Source organism: Coregonus lavaretus, assembly GCF_964263955.1.
Source record: "Coregonus lavaretus genome assembly, contig: HAP1_SCAFFOLD_279, whole genome shotgun sequence".
Classification (NCBI taxonomy): domain Eukaryota; kingdom Metazoa; phylum Chordata; class Actinopteri; order Salmoniformes; family Salmonidae; genus Coregonus; species Coregonus lavaretus.
The window spans coordinates 500,505-516,358 of NW_028161756.1; the positions used below are offsets into that span (position 1 = coordinate 500,505).

At 41.6% G+C, this 15,854-nt stretch overlaps 1 protein-coding gene across 1 annotated transcript; it reads left to right on the forward strand.

The window, feature by feature from the left end:
* Positions 1–10,238: 10,238 nt before the first annotated feature.
* Positions 10,239–11,523, forward strand: LOC311120166 (homeobox protein HMX3-like; the record flags this gene model as incomplete). Its single annotated transcript, XM_084194784.1, has 2 exons — positions 10,239–10,530; positions 10,861–11,523. 2 exons carry the CDS (start codon positions 10,239–10,241, stop codon positions 11,481–11,483), a joined length of 915 nt encoding a protein of 304 aa, XP_084050910.1. The 3' UTR covers positions 11,484–11,523.
* Between the last annotated feature and the right edge of the window lie 4,331 nt (positions 11,524–15,854).

Sequence of the window (15,854 nt, forward strand, 5' to 3'; positions counted from 1 at the left end):
TTGAGGGAGATAAAATAGTTGTTTTGATTAATGTAATGGCCATGAACTAAGCCAAATATGTATTAATGAATTCATTATAATTCTCCACCTCAGAGCGACACAGATCTTCCCATGCGGCATCACACCAGAGAGGATGGATATTAAAACCTATATAGTCTCTCTGGGGATCCACTTACTCTAATTAAGATTTAAAGATGCTGAATTAAAATGCTTGTGTCTATAAACTGTTCGACGTTTAAGTTGTTTGCATTATTTTAGCACAAAACATAATTATTACCATTTCAAAGGGTGTAAACATTTTCGTTTTAAGATGCTTGACAGCTTGTTTCAATCTCAAATGGAAGGTTTATCTAATTTATCACCAGAAGGTATAACGGCTCTTCAGAGAGGGGGGGTAATTTCACTTCATGAATAAAAGTAGCTATAGTAACAGTCGGTCTTCACAACCCTCGTTACTATGGAGAGGTGGTGAGGAAGGACTTTGGGATGTATAATTTAGTTCTGTCTGTCTACATTTGATCCAATTTTAACAAGAGACCGGGGTTAGAATAAAAAAAAAATAGCATACTATCCTTTTCATTCCCACAACCATTCGTTTCCTAATTACTGCTGCCTGCCAGACCTCTAATGAATGTAATTGCTGCCTTTTGATGAAAATACTATTATCTGGATCACATTTTACATGGACAAATACAGCTCCCCTCCTCTTCTCCGCCCCCATCTTTAGCAGGACTACGAGACCTGTCATTATGCAGGGGAACAAGTAGCTGTTCACAACAAGTGCCGTCCTTGAGAATCGGAGCAAGCCTCACCAGCTCTAAGGACAGATTGTTTCCTGTGTAGGTTGCACAAATCCAATTTTGTTGATTAGTTCTACATGCATGTCTGAATATGTATTTGTTCAGTCCTAGGTGTACAACATGTGTGAATATGTATTTGTTCAGCCCCAGGTGTACAACACGTGTGAATATGTATTTGTTCAGTCCTAGGTGTACAACACGTGTGAATATGTATTTGTTCAGTCCTAGGTGTACAACACGTGTGAATATGTATTTGTTCAGTCCTAGGTGTACAACACGTGTGAATATGTATTTGTTCAGTCCTAGGTGTACAACACGTGTGAATATGTATTTGTTCAGTCCTAGGTGTAGAACACGTCTGAATATGTATTTGTTCAGTCCTAGGTGTACAACACGTGTGAATATGTATTTGTTCAGCCCCAGGTGTACAAGACCAAATTTAATCGTTTGACTTTAAACTGGTTCAGATCCTCTGTAACACTGATAACATCTGCCAACTATTTGTTATGGAACTTATATCTACAAACATACCTTCAGTTATTAGCAGGCCCAGTATAGGGTTAGTTAACCAGGAGATTGGTGGGCACCTGCACGGATGGAGGGATGTATGGCTGACCTTTGACCTCACAGATTAGAGCGTGATGGCCTCTTCCAGATGTGTTAGCACTGGTGCAAACACACATTGGAGTAGTGTGTGTCCCAATGGTAACACATTGGAGTAGTGAGTGGCCCAATAGTAACACATTGGAGTAGTGAGTGGCCCAATAGTAACACATTGGAGTAGTGAGTGGCCCAATGGTAACACATTGGAGTAGTGAGTGGCCCAATAGTAACACATTGGAGTAGTGTGGCCCAATGATAACCCATTGGAGTAGTGAGTGGCCCAATGGTAACACATTGGAGTAGTGTGCAGTGAGTGTCCCAATGGTAACACATTGGAGTAGTGAGTGGCCCAATGGTAACACATTGGAGTAGTGTGTGGCCCAATGGTAACACATTGGAGTAGTGAGTGGCCCAATGGTAACACATTGGAGTAGTGGGACACTCACTGCACACTACTCCCGAGTGGCGCAGTGGTCTAAGGCACTGCATCGCAGTGCTAGCTGTGCCACTAGAGATCCTGGTTCGAATCCAGGCTCTGTCGTAGCTGGCCGTGACCGGGAGGCCCATGGGGCGGCGCACAATTGGCCCAGCGTCGTCCAGGGTAGGGGAGGGAATGGCCAGCAGGGATGTAGCTCAGTTGGTAGAGGATGGCGTTTGCAACGCCAGGGTTGTGGGTTCGATTCCCACGGGGGGCCAGTATGAAAATAAATAAATAAATAAATTTAAAAAAAACACTAACTGTAAGTCGCTCTGGATAAGAGCGTCTGCTAAATGACTAAAATGTAAATGTAGTGAGTGACCCAATGGTAACACATTGGAGTAGTGTGTGGCCCAATGGCAACACATTGGAGTAGTGAGTGGCCCAATGGCAACACATTGGAGTAGTGAGTGGCCCAATGGTAACACATTGGAGTAGTGAGTGGCCCAATGGCAACACATTGGAGTAGTGAGTGGCCCAATGGCAACACATTGGAGTAGTGAGTGGCCCAATGGTAACACATTGGAGTAGTGAGTGGCCCAATGGTAACACATTGGAGTAGTGAGTGGCCCAATGGTAACACATTGGAGTAGTGAGTGGACCAATGGCAACACATTGGAGTAGTGAGTGGCCCAATGGCAACACATTGGAGTAGTGAGTGGCCCAATGGCAACACATTGGATGACTGGTTTATTCTATCAGTCTAAGTTGCTTTATGATTCACCAATCCTATAACACATCTAATCTCAAATACCCTCCACTGTGTTCCAACAGCATCATTGACTCTACCCCTCTAACCCTTTCCCTGCTTGGACCAGCACCTTCCAACCCCCTATCCCTCTCCCTGCTTGGACCAGCACCTTCCAACCCCCTATCCCTCTCTCTGCTTGGACCAGCACCTTCCAACCCCCTATCCCTCTCTCTGGTTGGACCAGCACCTTCCAACCCCCTATCCCTCTCCCTGCTTGGACCAGCACCTTCCAACCCCCTATCCCTCTCTCTGCTTGGACCAGCACCTCCCAACCCCCTATCCCTCTCCCTGCTTGGGCCAGCACCTTCCAACCCCCTATCCCTCTCTCTGCTTGGACCAGCACCTTCCAACCCCCTATCCCTCTCCCTGCTTGGACCAGCACCTTCCAACCCCCTATCCCTCTCCCTGCTTGGACCAGCACCTTCCAACCCCCTATCCCTCTCTCTACTTGGACCAGCACCTCCCAACCCCCTATCCCTCTCCCTGCTTGGACCAGCACCTTCCAACCCCCTATCCCTGCTTGGACCAGCACCTTCCAACCCCCTATCCCTCTCCCTGCTTGGACCAGCACCTTCCAACCCCCTATCCCTCTCTCTGCTTGGACCAGCACCTTCCAACCCCCTATCCCTCTCTCTGCTTGGACCAGCACCTTCCAACCCCCTATCCCTCTCTCTGCTTGGACCAGCACCTTCCAACCCCCTATCCCTCTCTCTGCTTGGACCAGCACCTTCCAACCCCCTATCCCTCTCTCTGCTTGGACCAGCACCTTCCAACCCCCTATCCCTCTCTCTGCTTGGACCAGCACCTTCCAACCCCCTATCCCTCTCCCTGCTTGGACCATTACTTGTAAACGAGTCCCATGGACACCCTATGTATTCCTTGCTTCCCTCTCCTTCCTGCTATTTCTACATGATCGTGACTAACATGTCGGTCCTCTCTCACACCAATCAACTATGATGTACAGTGGGGGAAAAAAGTATTTAGTCAGCCACCAATTGTGCAAGTTCTCCCACTTCAAAAGATGAGAGAGGCCTGTAAGTTTCATCATAGGTACACGTCAACTATGACAGACAAATTGAGAAAAAAAAATCCAGAAAATCACATTGTAGGATTTTTAATGAATTTATTTGCAAATTATGGTGTAAAATAAGTATTTGGTCACCTACAAACAAGCAAGATTTCTGGCTCTCACAGACCTGTAACTTCTTCTTTAAGAGGCTCCTCTGTCCTCCACTCGTTACCTGTATTAATGGCACCTGTTTGAACTTGTTATCAGTATAAAAGACACCTGTCCACAACCTCAAACAGTCACACTCCAAACTCCACTATGGCCAAGACCAAAGAGCTGTCAAAGGACACCAGAAACAAAATTGTAGACCTGCACCAGGCTGGGAAGACTGAATCTGCAATAGGTAAGCAGCTTGGTTTGAAGAAATCAACTGTGGGAGCAATTATTAGGAAATGGAAGACATACAAGACCACTGATAATCTCCCTCGATCTGGGGCTCCACGCAAGATCTCACCCCGTGGGGTCAAAATGATCACAAGAACGGTGAGCAAAAATCCCAGAACCACACGGGGGGACCTAGTGAATGACCTGCAGAGAGCTGGGACCAAAGTAACAAAGCCTACCATCAGTAACACACTACGCCGCCAGGGACTCAAATCCTGCAGTGCCAGACGTGTCACCCTGCTTAAGCCAGTACATGTCCAGGCCCGTCTGAAGTTTGCTAGAGTGTATTTGGATGATCCAGAAGAGGATTGGGAGAATGTCATATGGTCAGATGAAACCAAAATATAACTTTTTGGTAAAAACTCAACTCGTCGTGTTTGGAGGACAAAGAATGCTGAGTTGCATCCAAAGAACACCATACCTACTGTGAAGCATGGGGGTGGAAACATCATGCTTTGAGGCTGTTCTTCTGCAAAGGGACCAGGACGACTGATCCGTGTAAAGGAAAGAATGAATGGGGCCATGTATCGTGAGATTTTGAGTGAAAACCTCCTTCCATCAGCAAGGGCATTGAAGATGAAACGTGGCTGGGTCTTTCAGCATGACAATGATCCCAAACACACCGCCCGGGCAACGAAGGAGTGGCTTCGTAAGAAGCATTTCAAGGTCCTGGAGTGGCCTAGCCAGTCTCCAGATCTCAACCCCATAGAAAATCTTTGGAGGGAGTTGAAAGTCCGTGTTGCCCAGCGACAGCCCCAAAACATCACTGCTCTAGAGGAGATCTGCATGGAGGAATGGGCCAAAATACCAGCAACAGTGTGTGAAAACCTTGTGAAGACTTACAGAAAACGTTTGACCTGTGTCATTGCCAACAAAGGGTATATAACAAAGTATTGAGAAACTTTTGTTATTGACCAAATACTTATTTTCCACCATAATTTGCAAATAAATTCATAAAAAATCCTACAATGTGATTTTCTGGAGGAAAAAAATCTCATTTTGTCTGTCATAGTTGACGTGTACCTATGATGAAAATTACAGGCCTCTCTCATCTTTTTAAGTGGGAGAACTTGCACAATTGGTGGCTGACTAAATAAATTTTTTCCCCACTGTAATAAGGGGTTATGAATTATAAATTGAATATTTTCACAACCAAGAATCATTGAATGAAAAAATAAAATAAAATAAAGTATCTGATTGAATGGAACAGAACTCAAATGAGATTTAAATGTTTGAAAGAGATGGCTTATATGGCAGAGGGTTGTCCCCCTGCCACATGGTTAGAATGAGGTTGATTTGGGCTAATGATTGCCTACAGGACTTCCTCTCTGCAAATCAGATTATATTCTAAGTGAAACTTCTGTTGTTGCGTGACGTAGTATACACAAGTATTTTTAGTTTGTTTGTTCGTATAAGTTAGGCTACATTAAACTGGGATAAAACTCACTAAACAAATCAGTGGTTTGCACATGTATTTACATCTCTGATATAAATAATGTATATCTGACTTGAAAGATGAACAAAAAAAAGGTTTTTTTGCTGGAAAATAAAAATTTGCACCTCAATGTCATCATTCAGAACAACACGTGGCACCACAAGGAGATCATTCCCCATTTAATGTTTTAATTCATTGTAAGCCTCTATTAAAACGTTTCAGCATATTGATGTTTACTTCTGATGAGTAGACCTGTCCATTCTGCAACAATCATTACTGATGTTGGCCTACGTGTACTTCTGATGTGGGGTCGAATGACATTACGAAGGGGCAGTTCAGAACAGCTGAAGATGGATTTTAAAGAACTGATTGGGTCTCTACTTGACACCAACAAACGCCCCATAATATCTGGCCCTCTGCCCTCCCTAAATCGTGGCATTGAACGGTTCAGCAGACTTTTAGTCCTCCATAACTGGCTACGAGACTATTGCAGCTCTGTGGGTGTAACATTTATTGACAATTTTGATACCTTCTGGAAACAAAGCTCGTATTATAAGGAGGATGGGATCCACCCAAATCATTTGGCTTCCTGGATCCTTTCACAGCATTATAAGGCTACGTTGAGACAATGACTTATCAATGTCCAGCTCATTTAATCCCTACCATTGTGTTGTCGAGTTGTCATAATGCTTCAGGAAATGTACATTATCCTATGGGCGTTGGAAGACACAATGTAAGTAACCTAATTTATGTCCCTCTTACTGCCCTGAATGCCTCTGCTGATCCTACAGCTATTGTATGCAGTAATCATGTGCCTATGAACCAGAGTTATACTGTTAGCACTGAGGCGGTGTGCCCTAGCAGGAAGTCCACTGTGTGCAGATCACCCTGCACTAATAAAAATAACCAGAGTATGTCTACCTCTGCTAAGCTTCCCAGTAAAGCAAGAAGAATAATAAAGCATCCCAGAAAAGTGTTAAAAATAGCCCACGTTAACATATGTAGCTTAAGAAACAAGGTTCATTAAATCAATAATTTGCTAGTAACAGATGAGATTCATATTCTGACTATCTCTGAAACTCACTTAGATAAAACATTTGATGATACAGTGGTAGTAATACATGGTTATAACATCTACAGAAAATACAGAAATGGCAAAGGTGGGTGGGGGTGTGGCTGTTTATATTCAGAACCAGATTCCTGTAAAGCTTGGAGAGGATCTCATGTTAAATACTGTTGATGTAATATGGCTACAGGTTCATCTGCCTCACCTAAAGCCCATTCCTGTGGTCCTCTGTAGCTCAGCTGGTAGAGCACGTCGCTTGTAACGCCAGGGTAGTGGGTTCGATCCCCAGGACCACCCATACATAAAGATGTATGCACACATGACTGTAAGTTGCTTTGGATAAAAGCGTCTGCTAAATGGCATATTATTTATTTATTATTTAAGCTGCTATAGACCAAGTGCTAACATTTAAGTATCTGGATAACATGCGTGAAATGATTGATAATATATGTGATGTCAACAGAGGGGTATATTTTCTGGGTGATTTAAATATTGACTGGCTTTCATCAGGCTGCCCACTCAAGAGAAAAGCTTCAAACTGTAACTATTGCCTGCCAACCTGGTTCAGGTTATCAGTCAACCTACCAGGGTAGTTACAAATAGTACAGGAATTAAATCATCAACATGTATTGATCATATCTTTACTAATGTTGCAGAAATGTGTTTGAAAGCAGTAACCAAATCCATTGGATGTAGTGATCACAATATAGTAGCCATATCTAGGAAAACCAAAGTTCCAAAAGCTGGGCCTAATATTGTGCATAAGAGGTCATACAATACGTTTTGTAGTGATTCCTATGTTGTTGATGTAAAGAATGTTTGTTGGTCCGTGGTGTTTAATGAGGAACAAACAAACGTTGCCCTTGACACATTTATGAAATTGCTTATTCCAGTTACTAATAAGCATGCACCCATTAAGAAAATGACTGTAGAAACTGTTAAATCCCCATGGATTGAGGAGGAATTGAAATATTGTATGGTTGAGAGGGATGAGGCAAAAGGAATGGCAAATAAGTCTGGCTGCACAACCGATTGGCAAACTTATTGCAAATTGAGAAATCATGTGACTAAACTGAATAAAAAGAAGAATAAACTACACTATGAAACAAAGATAAATGACATAAAGAATTATATTAAAAAGCGTTGGAGCACCTTAAATGAAATATTGGGCAAAAAGTTTTTTTCATTGGCAAGATTAGCAAATTTAGGCATGACATGCCATCAACAATTACTGACACTACACATCCAAGTATATCTGACCAAATTATGAAAGACAAGCGTTGTAATTTTGAATTCCGTAAAGTGAGTGTGGAAGAAGTTAAAGAATTATTGTTGTCTATCAACAATGACAAGCCACCGGGGTCTGACAACTTGAATGGAAAATTACTGAGGATAATAGTAGATATTATTATGATATTACCACTCCTATTGGCCATATCTAAGGATAGTAAAGCCCCCTTTATTGGCTCATATAGCCGACCAATCAGCCTGTTACCAACCCTTAGTAAACTATTGGAAAGAATTGTGTTTGACCAGATACAATGCTATTTTACAGTAAACTAATTGACAACAAACTTTCAGCATGATTATAGAGAAGGACATTCAACAAGCACAGCACTTACACAAATGACTGATGATTGGCTGAGAGAAATTGATGATAAAAAGATTGTGGGGGCTGTTTTGTTAGACTTCAGTGTGGCTTTTGACATTATCGATCATAGTCTGCTGCTGGAAAAACGTATGTGTTATGGCTTTACACCCCCTGCTATAATGTGGATGAAGAGTTACCTGTCTAACAGAACACAGAGGGTGTTATTTAATGGAAGCCTCTCCAAGCCTCTCCAACAAAATCCAGGTAGAACCAGTGTGTCTATGTATGCGGATGACTCAACACTATACACGTCAGCTACTACAGCGACTGCATGGAGTAACCTTGGATTGTAAACTGTCATGGTCAAAACATATTGATACAACAGTAGCTAGGATGGGGAGAAGTCTGTCCATAATAAAGCGCTGCTCTACCTTCTTAACAACACTATCAACAAGGCAGGTCCTACAGGCCCTAGTTTTGTCGCACCTGGACTACTGTTCAGTCGTGTGGTCAGGTGGCACAAAGAGGGACTTATTTGCAATTGGCTCAGAACAGGGCAGCACAGCTGGCCCTTGGACGTACACAGAGAGCTAACATTAATAATATGTATGTCAATCTCTCCTGGCTCAAAGTGGAGGAGAGATGGACTTCATCACTACTTGTATTTGTGAGAGGTATTGACATGCTGAATGCACTGAGCTGTCTGTTTAAACGACTAGCACACAGCTCAGATCACCCATGCATACCCCACAAGACATGCCACCAGAGGTCTCTTCACAGTCCCCAAGTCCAGAACAGACTATGGGAGGCGCACAGTACTACATAGAGCCATGACTACATGGAACTCTATTCCACATCAGGGATAACTGATGTAAGCAGTAGAATCAGATTTAAAAAACAGATAAAAATACACCTTATGGAACAGCGGGGAATGTGAAGCAACACAAACATAGACACAGACACATGCATACAAATACTTACACATGGATTTTGTGTTATAGATATGTGGTAGTGGAGTAGGGGCCTGAGGGCACACAGTGTGTTGTGAAATCTGTTGTGAATGTATTGTAATGTTTTTTTAAATGTATAACTGCCTTATTTTTGCTGGACCCCAGGAAGAGTAGCTGCCAGCTTGGCAGGAACTAATGGGGATCCATAATAAATACAAATACCTGTCCATTCTGCAACAATCATTATTGATGTTGGCCTACATGTACTTCTGATGAGTAGACCTGTCCATTCTTAAACAATCATTCCAACCAATTTGGAAATGTGTTTACTTCTGAAAAGTCTAATTAAATGTCTGTTGTTTGACAGTAAGTAATCGTTAGAGACGTTTGAGTGCATAACCCATGCACGCCAATTGCTTTCTAATTGGACAACATAGCCAATAACACACGCACGCCATTCAGCCTGGAGCGAGAGCGCGCAGTCTGGGTGGACATATCGGTCATTGCTAAAATAGATCCTTGGGACGTTCCCTACCCTAAACCCTATCCTTAACCCCTACCCTAACCTTAACCCCTACCATTTTAAATGTCAATTTCAAATGGGGGACGTTCCAAGGATCCCAGATAGCAGGCCTACCTTACATATTCTTGTCCTCCTGTCCCTTCCCTCCCTCCCACTGCTCCCAGTTTCAGCTCTAATCCCATTTGCCATTGTAGCCTACATGCCCAATCGCCCAGGACTGCGCGCATTTAACAGTTTTATTCCATCGTTAGTAGAATCCGTTGCAGGTCTGACGTATTGATCATTTTGCCATTTATTATTGCTGCGATCATCCCAGGATAGACCTGCATGCAGATTTATGCTACCTTTTACATTTACATTTGAGTCATTTAGCAGACGCTCTTATCCAGAACGACTTACAGTAGTGAGTGCATACATTTTCGCACATTTTCCGATTTTTTGAAATGTATTATCAAAGCATCCTAACAGTCACAAAATAGGCCTATATTTCACTGAAACGCCACGCTTGGGTAACCGGAATAAACCAACAATATCTTCAACTATTTCTCTTTACGGTTTTTTGCTGTGAGTCATTCAAATTCACCAGCGATGGCAGAGACTGCACAGGAGACCCGTCCGCCCGCTAAAGACTCACCTTTCTCTATCAAGAACCTGCTCAACTTCGACAGTAAACCTTCCAAACCAAAGACGCTGCTTGCCACCTCCAAAGGACTATTGGAAGGAGGCTTCTCTCTCTCCCGGATCGGTGATTTAACTTTTCCTAGTTTTGACATCCCAGCCCAGAGATTTGGATTATCGGCGCACTATTTGGAACGAACGTCGGCGTGGTGGTGTCCCTATACATTTGGCACGTCGCGACACCATCTATACAGGACTGGAGGTAGATTCATAGCATACATTCGGTTCTGTTTATACATTTTGCACATCAGAATACCTCAAATAATGTTTTGTTAAAACGGATTAAATAAGGCTACGTAATATTTTATAATAAATTAGGCTGCTATAATACTTGCTATTTGCAATACTCATCAGTTGGAATAATATTCTGACTAATGATGAGTAAATGTACAGGTGAACTGTGTCTCGGATCCTTATGGGAACATTTACTTGAATGACTATAATCTAAATTATAAATATAATGGTTATGTTTATTTTATGGGTGCATTAATGTTTTAAATGAATGATAAACATTTTCGTTTATTTCGTTTAGGGTCTGAGAAGGCCATCGCGAGAGAGACACCATCCCCAGCCTCACCGGGAGGGGACCGAGACACACCGGAGCTGCAGCGAGAATCACCCGACCCACACGTCAAAGAGGACGACGAAAACAAAAGTACTGATGATATCGTTCTGGAGGAGAGTGATGGGGATGAACCAAAGAAGGAAGCAGAGTTGGTGGATGACTGGAGGAAAATTCAAGACGACAACTCGGATAAAAAAACGTGTCGGAAAAAGAAAACGCGCACAGTCTTTTCAAGGAGTCAGGTATTTCGGTTGGAGTCGACGTTCGATATGAAACGGTACCTCAGTAGCTCGGAGCGGGCAGGCCTGGCGACATCCCTACACCTCACCGAGACCCAGGTGAAAATCTGGTTCCAGAACAGGAGGAATAAGTGGAAACGACAGTTGGCGGCGGAACTCGAAGCGGCCAATCTGAGCCACGCCGCAGCGCAGAGGATAGTCCGCGTGCCCGTATTGTACCACGAGAACGCGGGCTCGGAAACCGGGAGCGCAGGGAACGGGCCAGTCAGCCAGTCTCTACTAACATTTCCCCATCAAATGTACTATTCACATCCCCTAGTCACATCCGTGCCGCTGCTGAGACCAGTTTGAGAGACTCATTTCTTGTGTTAATATTTCTCACTGTATTGTAACCTATGTATAAGAAACATATTAGGCCTATTTCTGAAAATCTATGAAAATAGTTGGCGTTGGAAAGGTAAAAAGGCTTTGTATATTGTACAGGTCTGTTATGACATGTTGTATTATCCTTATTATTATTATTATTATTATTATTATTATTATTATTATTATTATTATTATTATTATAGGGCGGCAGGTAGCTTAGTGTGCCAGTAACCGAAAGGTCGCTGGTTCTAATCCCCGAGCCGACTAGGTGAAAAATCTGTCGATGTGCCCTTAAGCAAGGCACTTAACCCTAATTGCTCATGTAAGTCGCTCTGGATAAGAGCCTCTGCTAAAATGTACAATTATTTATTATTATTATTATTATTATTATGTGTCTCCCCATGTCCAAGACAAATATTTCCTCCTATTCAAATGAATTCAAATTAAATTGTTGTGCGTCCAATGTAATCTTAACATTTCCCTTTTGGTATTGATATTGCTTTGATTTAACTGATGGTTCTATATGTTGGAAACATCTAGGCCTTTGTCTCCGTGTAGCCGAAGTCATTTCACCATGAAGCAGGTTATAATAAGACAACTTGCATCGATGTTTTTGCATGTGACATGATTTGTTATAAGTAAAGTCAATATTTCATAATGCATAGCTATTAGGTGTAATAGTTATACTGTTCGCTTCACGTGCACGGTATATGGCTCAGCTGAAAAAAATAACTACTACTTTGATCTACATCGTCATAGCGCGAGATGAGGACAATCATATGTTCTTATTTATGGAAACCCATAGGCTATACGTCTCACAATGTTATCGCAGACTTTTACTTGCTGTCAATGAGAAATGTAATTTTTTAAATCCCTGAGTTTTTTTTTTTTTTTACATTGCTGAATAAATCGTGAAATACCTTCCCGACTACACCGAGTGTATTTAGAAACATGCATACATGTTTTCATCTATACCTTTATAAAACGTGGGACTTACACGTTGGATGTATGTTTGCTATCACATACAGTATGTTCAGTCAGCATTAGATTCATTTTAGGGTTAAACATAGTGCTCCTTTGGGAAAACATTTTATATTTCATTCATTTAACGAGGATAGCGCATAACATAAAAAAAGAAGGGATTTGGAATTCATCAAGACAATTTTGAAGGCTTTAACTTACAGACACCAAAAGCATAGCACGCATTTAACGAATAAAAAATAATATAATGGATTTTTAGCTAAATATATTTCTCTATTTTCAGTGGATGACTCATCCCAGAGATATCATCCCACTGGGCATATACGTCAATTCAACGTCTATTCCATGTTGGTTCAACGTAATTTCGTTGAACTGGCGTGGAAACAACGTTGATTCAGCCAGTGTGTGCCCAGTGGGATATGACTCTGGACAAAACAATAAATGATGTCAACACATATTTCAATAATTTCTTGAATTTGGCAGATATAGATAGGCCTAAAGATTAAGAGATGTCTTCACAAAATAAATAAATTCCATTTAATTTATTCCGGTATTTTCAAGAACGGAATGGTGAAATCTCCAAAGGCCAAAGCCCCATTTTTCAGACAGAAACTAGGCCTACCATTTTTGGGAAAATCACATGGCACTTTTCGAATCTGTCTGAGAGGAAGAAGGCTTGGTCTCATATCTCTGTAAGGAATAAGCACAACGAAATCAGCTCACTAATTTGTAACAAACAATAATTGACCTCCAATTAGTGGCTATAATACAGCACCAAATGGTGGCAATTAAAATATAACTATATGGCTACAACATACGATCTTGAAGGAATATTGACTGTGGAACTTTGGGCAAACGTCAGGTGTGCATAGCATACTGCAGACTGAGTTTGGGTTGGGGAGGCCTTTGGTGCGTGTGTCTCTCTCCAACACGGTTTAAAATGACCGGGTCTCTTCCCAGTTTGTGATTGGTCCATGAGAATCCTACCTACATGCAAACAAAGCAACTGAACGTCGTATGGGAGTGATGGTACTCAGGGAATTCAGACATAACTTTGCAGAAGGAGAACAAACCCGCTTCTCAAAATACCCAAAGGGGTTCACATTTATTGCCTGAAGTAAAAAGGTTCTAAATGTTTATCAGAATGAAGAAATCTGGAGACAGTGGCAGTAAAGTATCATTTACCTCAGTTTCCAATTTTACTATTCAGTCAATTCTTGGAACTGGGTCCGAGGACGCGCACAAGGACAGTTCTGATTCTAGTTCCAGCGCCGCGCTGCTGCAGAGACAACGCATGCGCTCAGTGTCTTCAGAAGGCTTCAGCGGTGGGGAGGATTCTACAGACTTCTATCGTTTACCCGGAGTAAAGAAACCATGCAATGACCTCAACGATCTCACACTTCCTTGCCTAAGTAAGTGAAAATGCTTTTGTAAAATGTGTTGTTTTATTGGTAGCCTACTTTATAGTTATTCTGATAACAATAACAATATCACAATATTATTATTATAAACATATACCCATTATTATTTCTATTGAGTTATAAGATATTATCATGATGAAGAATGGTCGGCTACAGCATTGGTTTTATTTGCTTGCTTATTAGAAGTCTATTCGAGATATTTCGGCTACTGATAAAAATATTATTTTAAACTGCTTGATGGAGAGAAAAAAGTTAATTGGTTGATTTTAAATTATGCTGTGTTTTTAACACAATAACAAGATAGCCAAGTTTTAATTTTTTTTTTTATAAACATTTGGATTGATTACCTTGTTTGCACTATTTTAGGTGACAAAAACAAACTAATTCTGGGGCAAGAGAAGGTGAAGAGACATAAACGTTGTCATGATTATAAAGAAGGTAAAGAGAGATACTACTACCAAACATCACCTGCTATTTCAGAAGAAAAGGCTCATATTGACGACGACAAAACATCCAACTCATCCAGAAAGAAGTCTCGGACCGTATTCTCACGGAGTCAGGTTTACCAACTAGAATCGACGTTTGACATGAAACGTTACCTTAGCAGTATAGAACGAGCTAGTCTCTCCTCCAGTCTCCAGCTGACAGATATACAGGTGAAAACTTGGTTCCAGAATCGGAGGAACAAGTGGAAACGTCTGCTTTCTGCGGAGATAGAGGCGGTGAACATGGCTCATGCGTCATCCGCACAAACTCTGGTTGGGATGCCGTTCTTCTTCAAAGACAATTTCCAGCTACGGATTCCTGTCCCTGGATCAATGACTTTCCCTACACCTCTATATTATCCCGGGAGCAACATGCAAGCTTTACCTTTGTACAATTTTTATAATAAAATTGAATAGAATGATTGCCAGATAGCCTTTTGTAGTCTAATTCATTGAATTACAAACTATTTCTATTGCCATTATTAGGCTATGCCATAGGCCTAACTACTTCATTACAACACACCCGATCATAAATAACCTTACGAAAAACGTGTACATATCCTTCCACTGCCTTCCAGTGTTTTTACTTCTCTACACTCTTAGAAAAATACCTTCTGGATCGAACCAAAAAGGGTTCTATTGCTTGCTTCATTTACTGTATGGCACACCCCCAGGGGTTCTTCTTAACTGAACCAAAATTGGTTCCATATAGAACCCTATATGGAACCAATTTCTGTTCTTTATATAACCTTAAGGGGTGCCATATATGAAGCAAGCAATAGAACCCTTTTTGGTTCTATCCAGAACCTACTTTTCTAAGAGCGTAGCCTAAAATAAGGCTATAGCGGTAGGTCACGTCATTCAGTCCTGTCCTATCATGAAACAATACCGTTTTTATGAGCTGCAAATTTCATAACTAAAGTAGCAAATTGAGAAAATTTTACATTGCTGAAAATGTGTGTGTGTGTAACCACATTTCAATCCAACCATTTCATGCTGGATGAAATACTTGTCAAAAAATGTCATGACCAGACTGAAGCAAACATGAAATGCCGGTACAATTTTATAAATGCCGACAGAAAATGTGTTCGTTCGACATGGTGGGATCTTTTCGTATCGGTCAAATTAATTATGCGAGAAATGGCGGTGGAAACGCCTTTAAGCGCAAATATTGATATAATAACCATTATATCTAAGTAAACTTGGAGTCACGCGATATGTTGTGTGGTCCTCCCACTGTGACGCAGGAAAACATGCAGATTAAATAAATGATAATGAACTACACAGGATGGTGAATGTGCAAGGTGATGAGCTTGATGCTCCTTTCCAATAAATATCATCACGCACAGGCTTTTATCCGCAAAAAAAGTCAGTTTGATGGAAACACATCTCTGGTGGGAAAATGCGCAAATAGTTCTTTTTCAATAAAACGCCACAATACGTTCGATTTGGCTGCTGGGGGGGGGGGC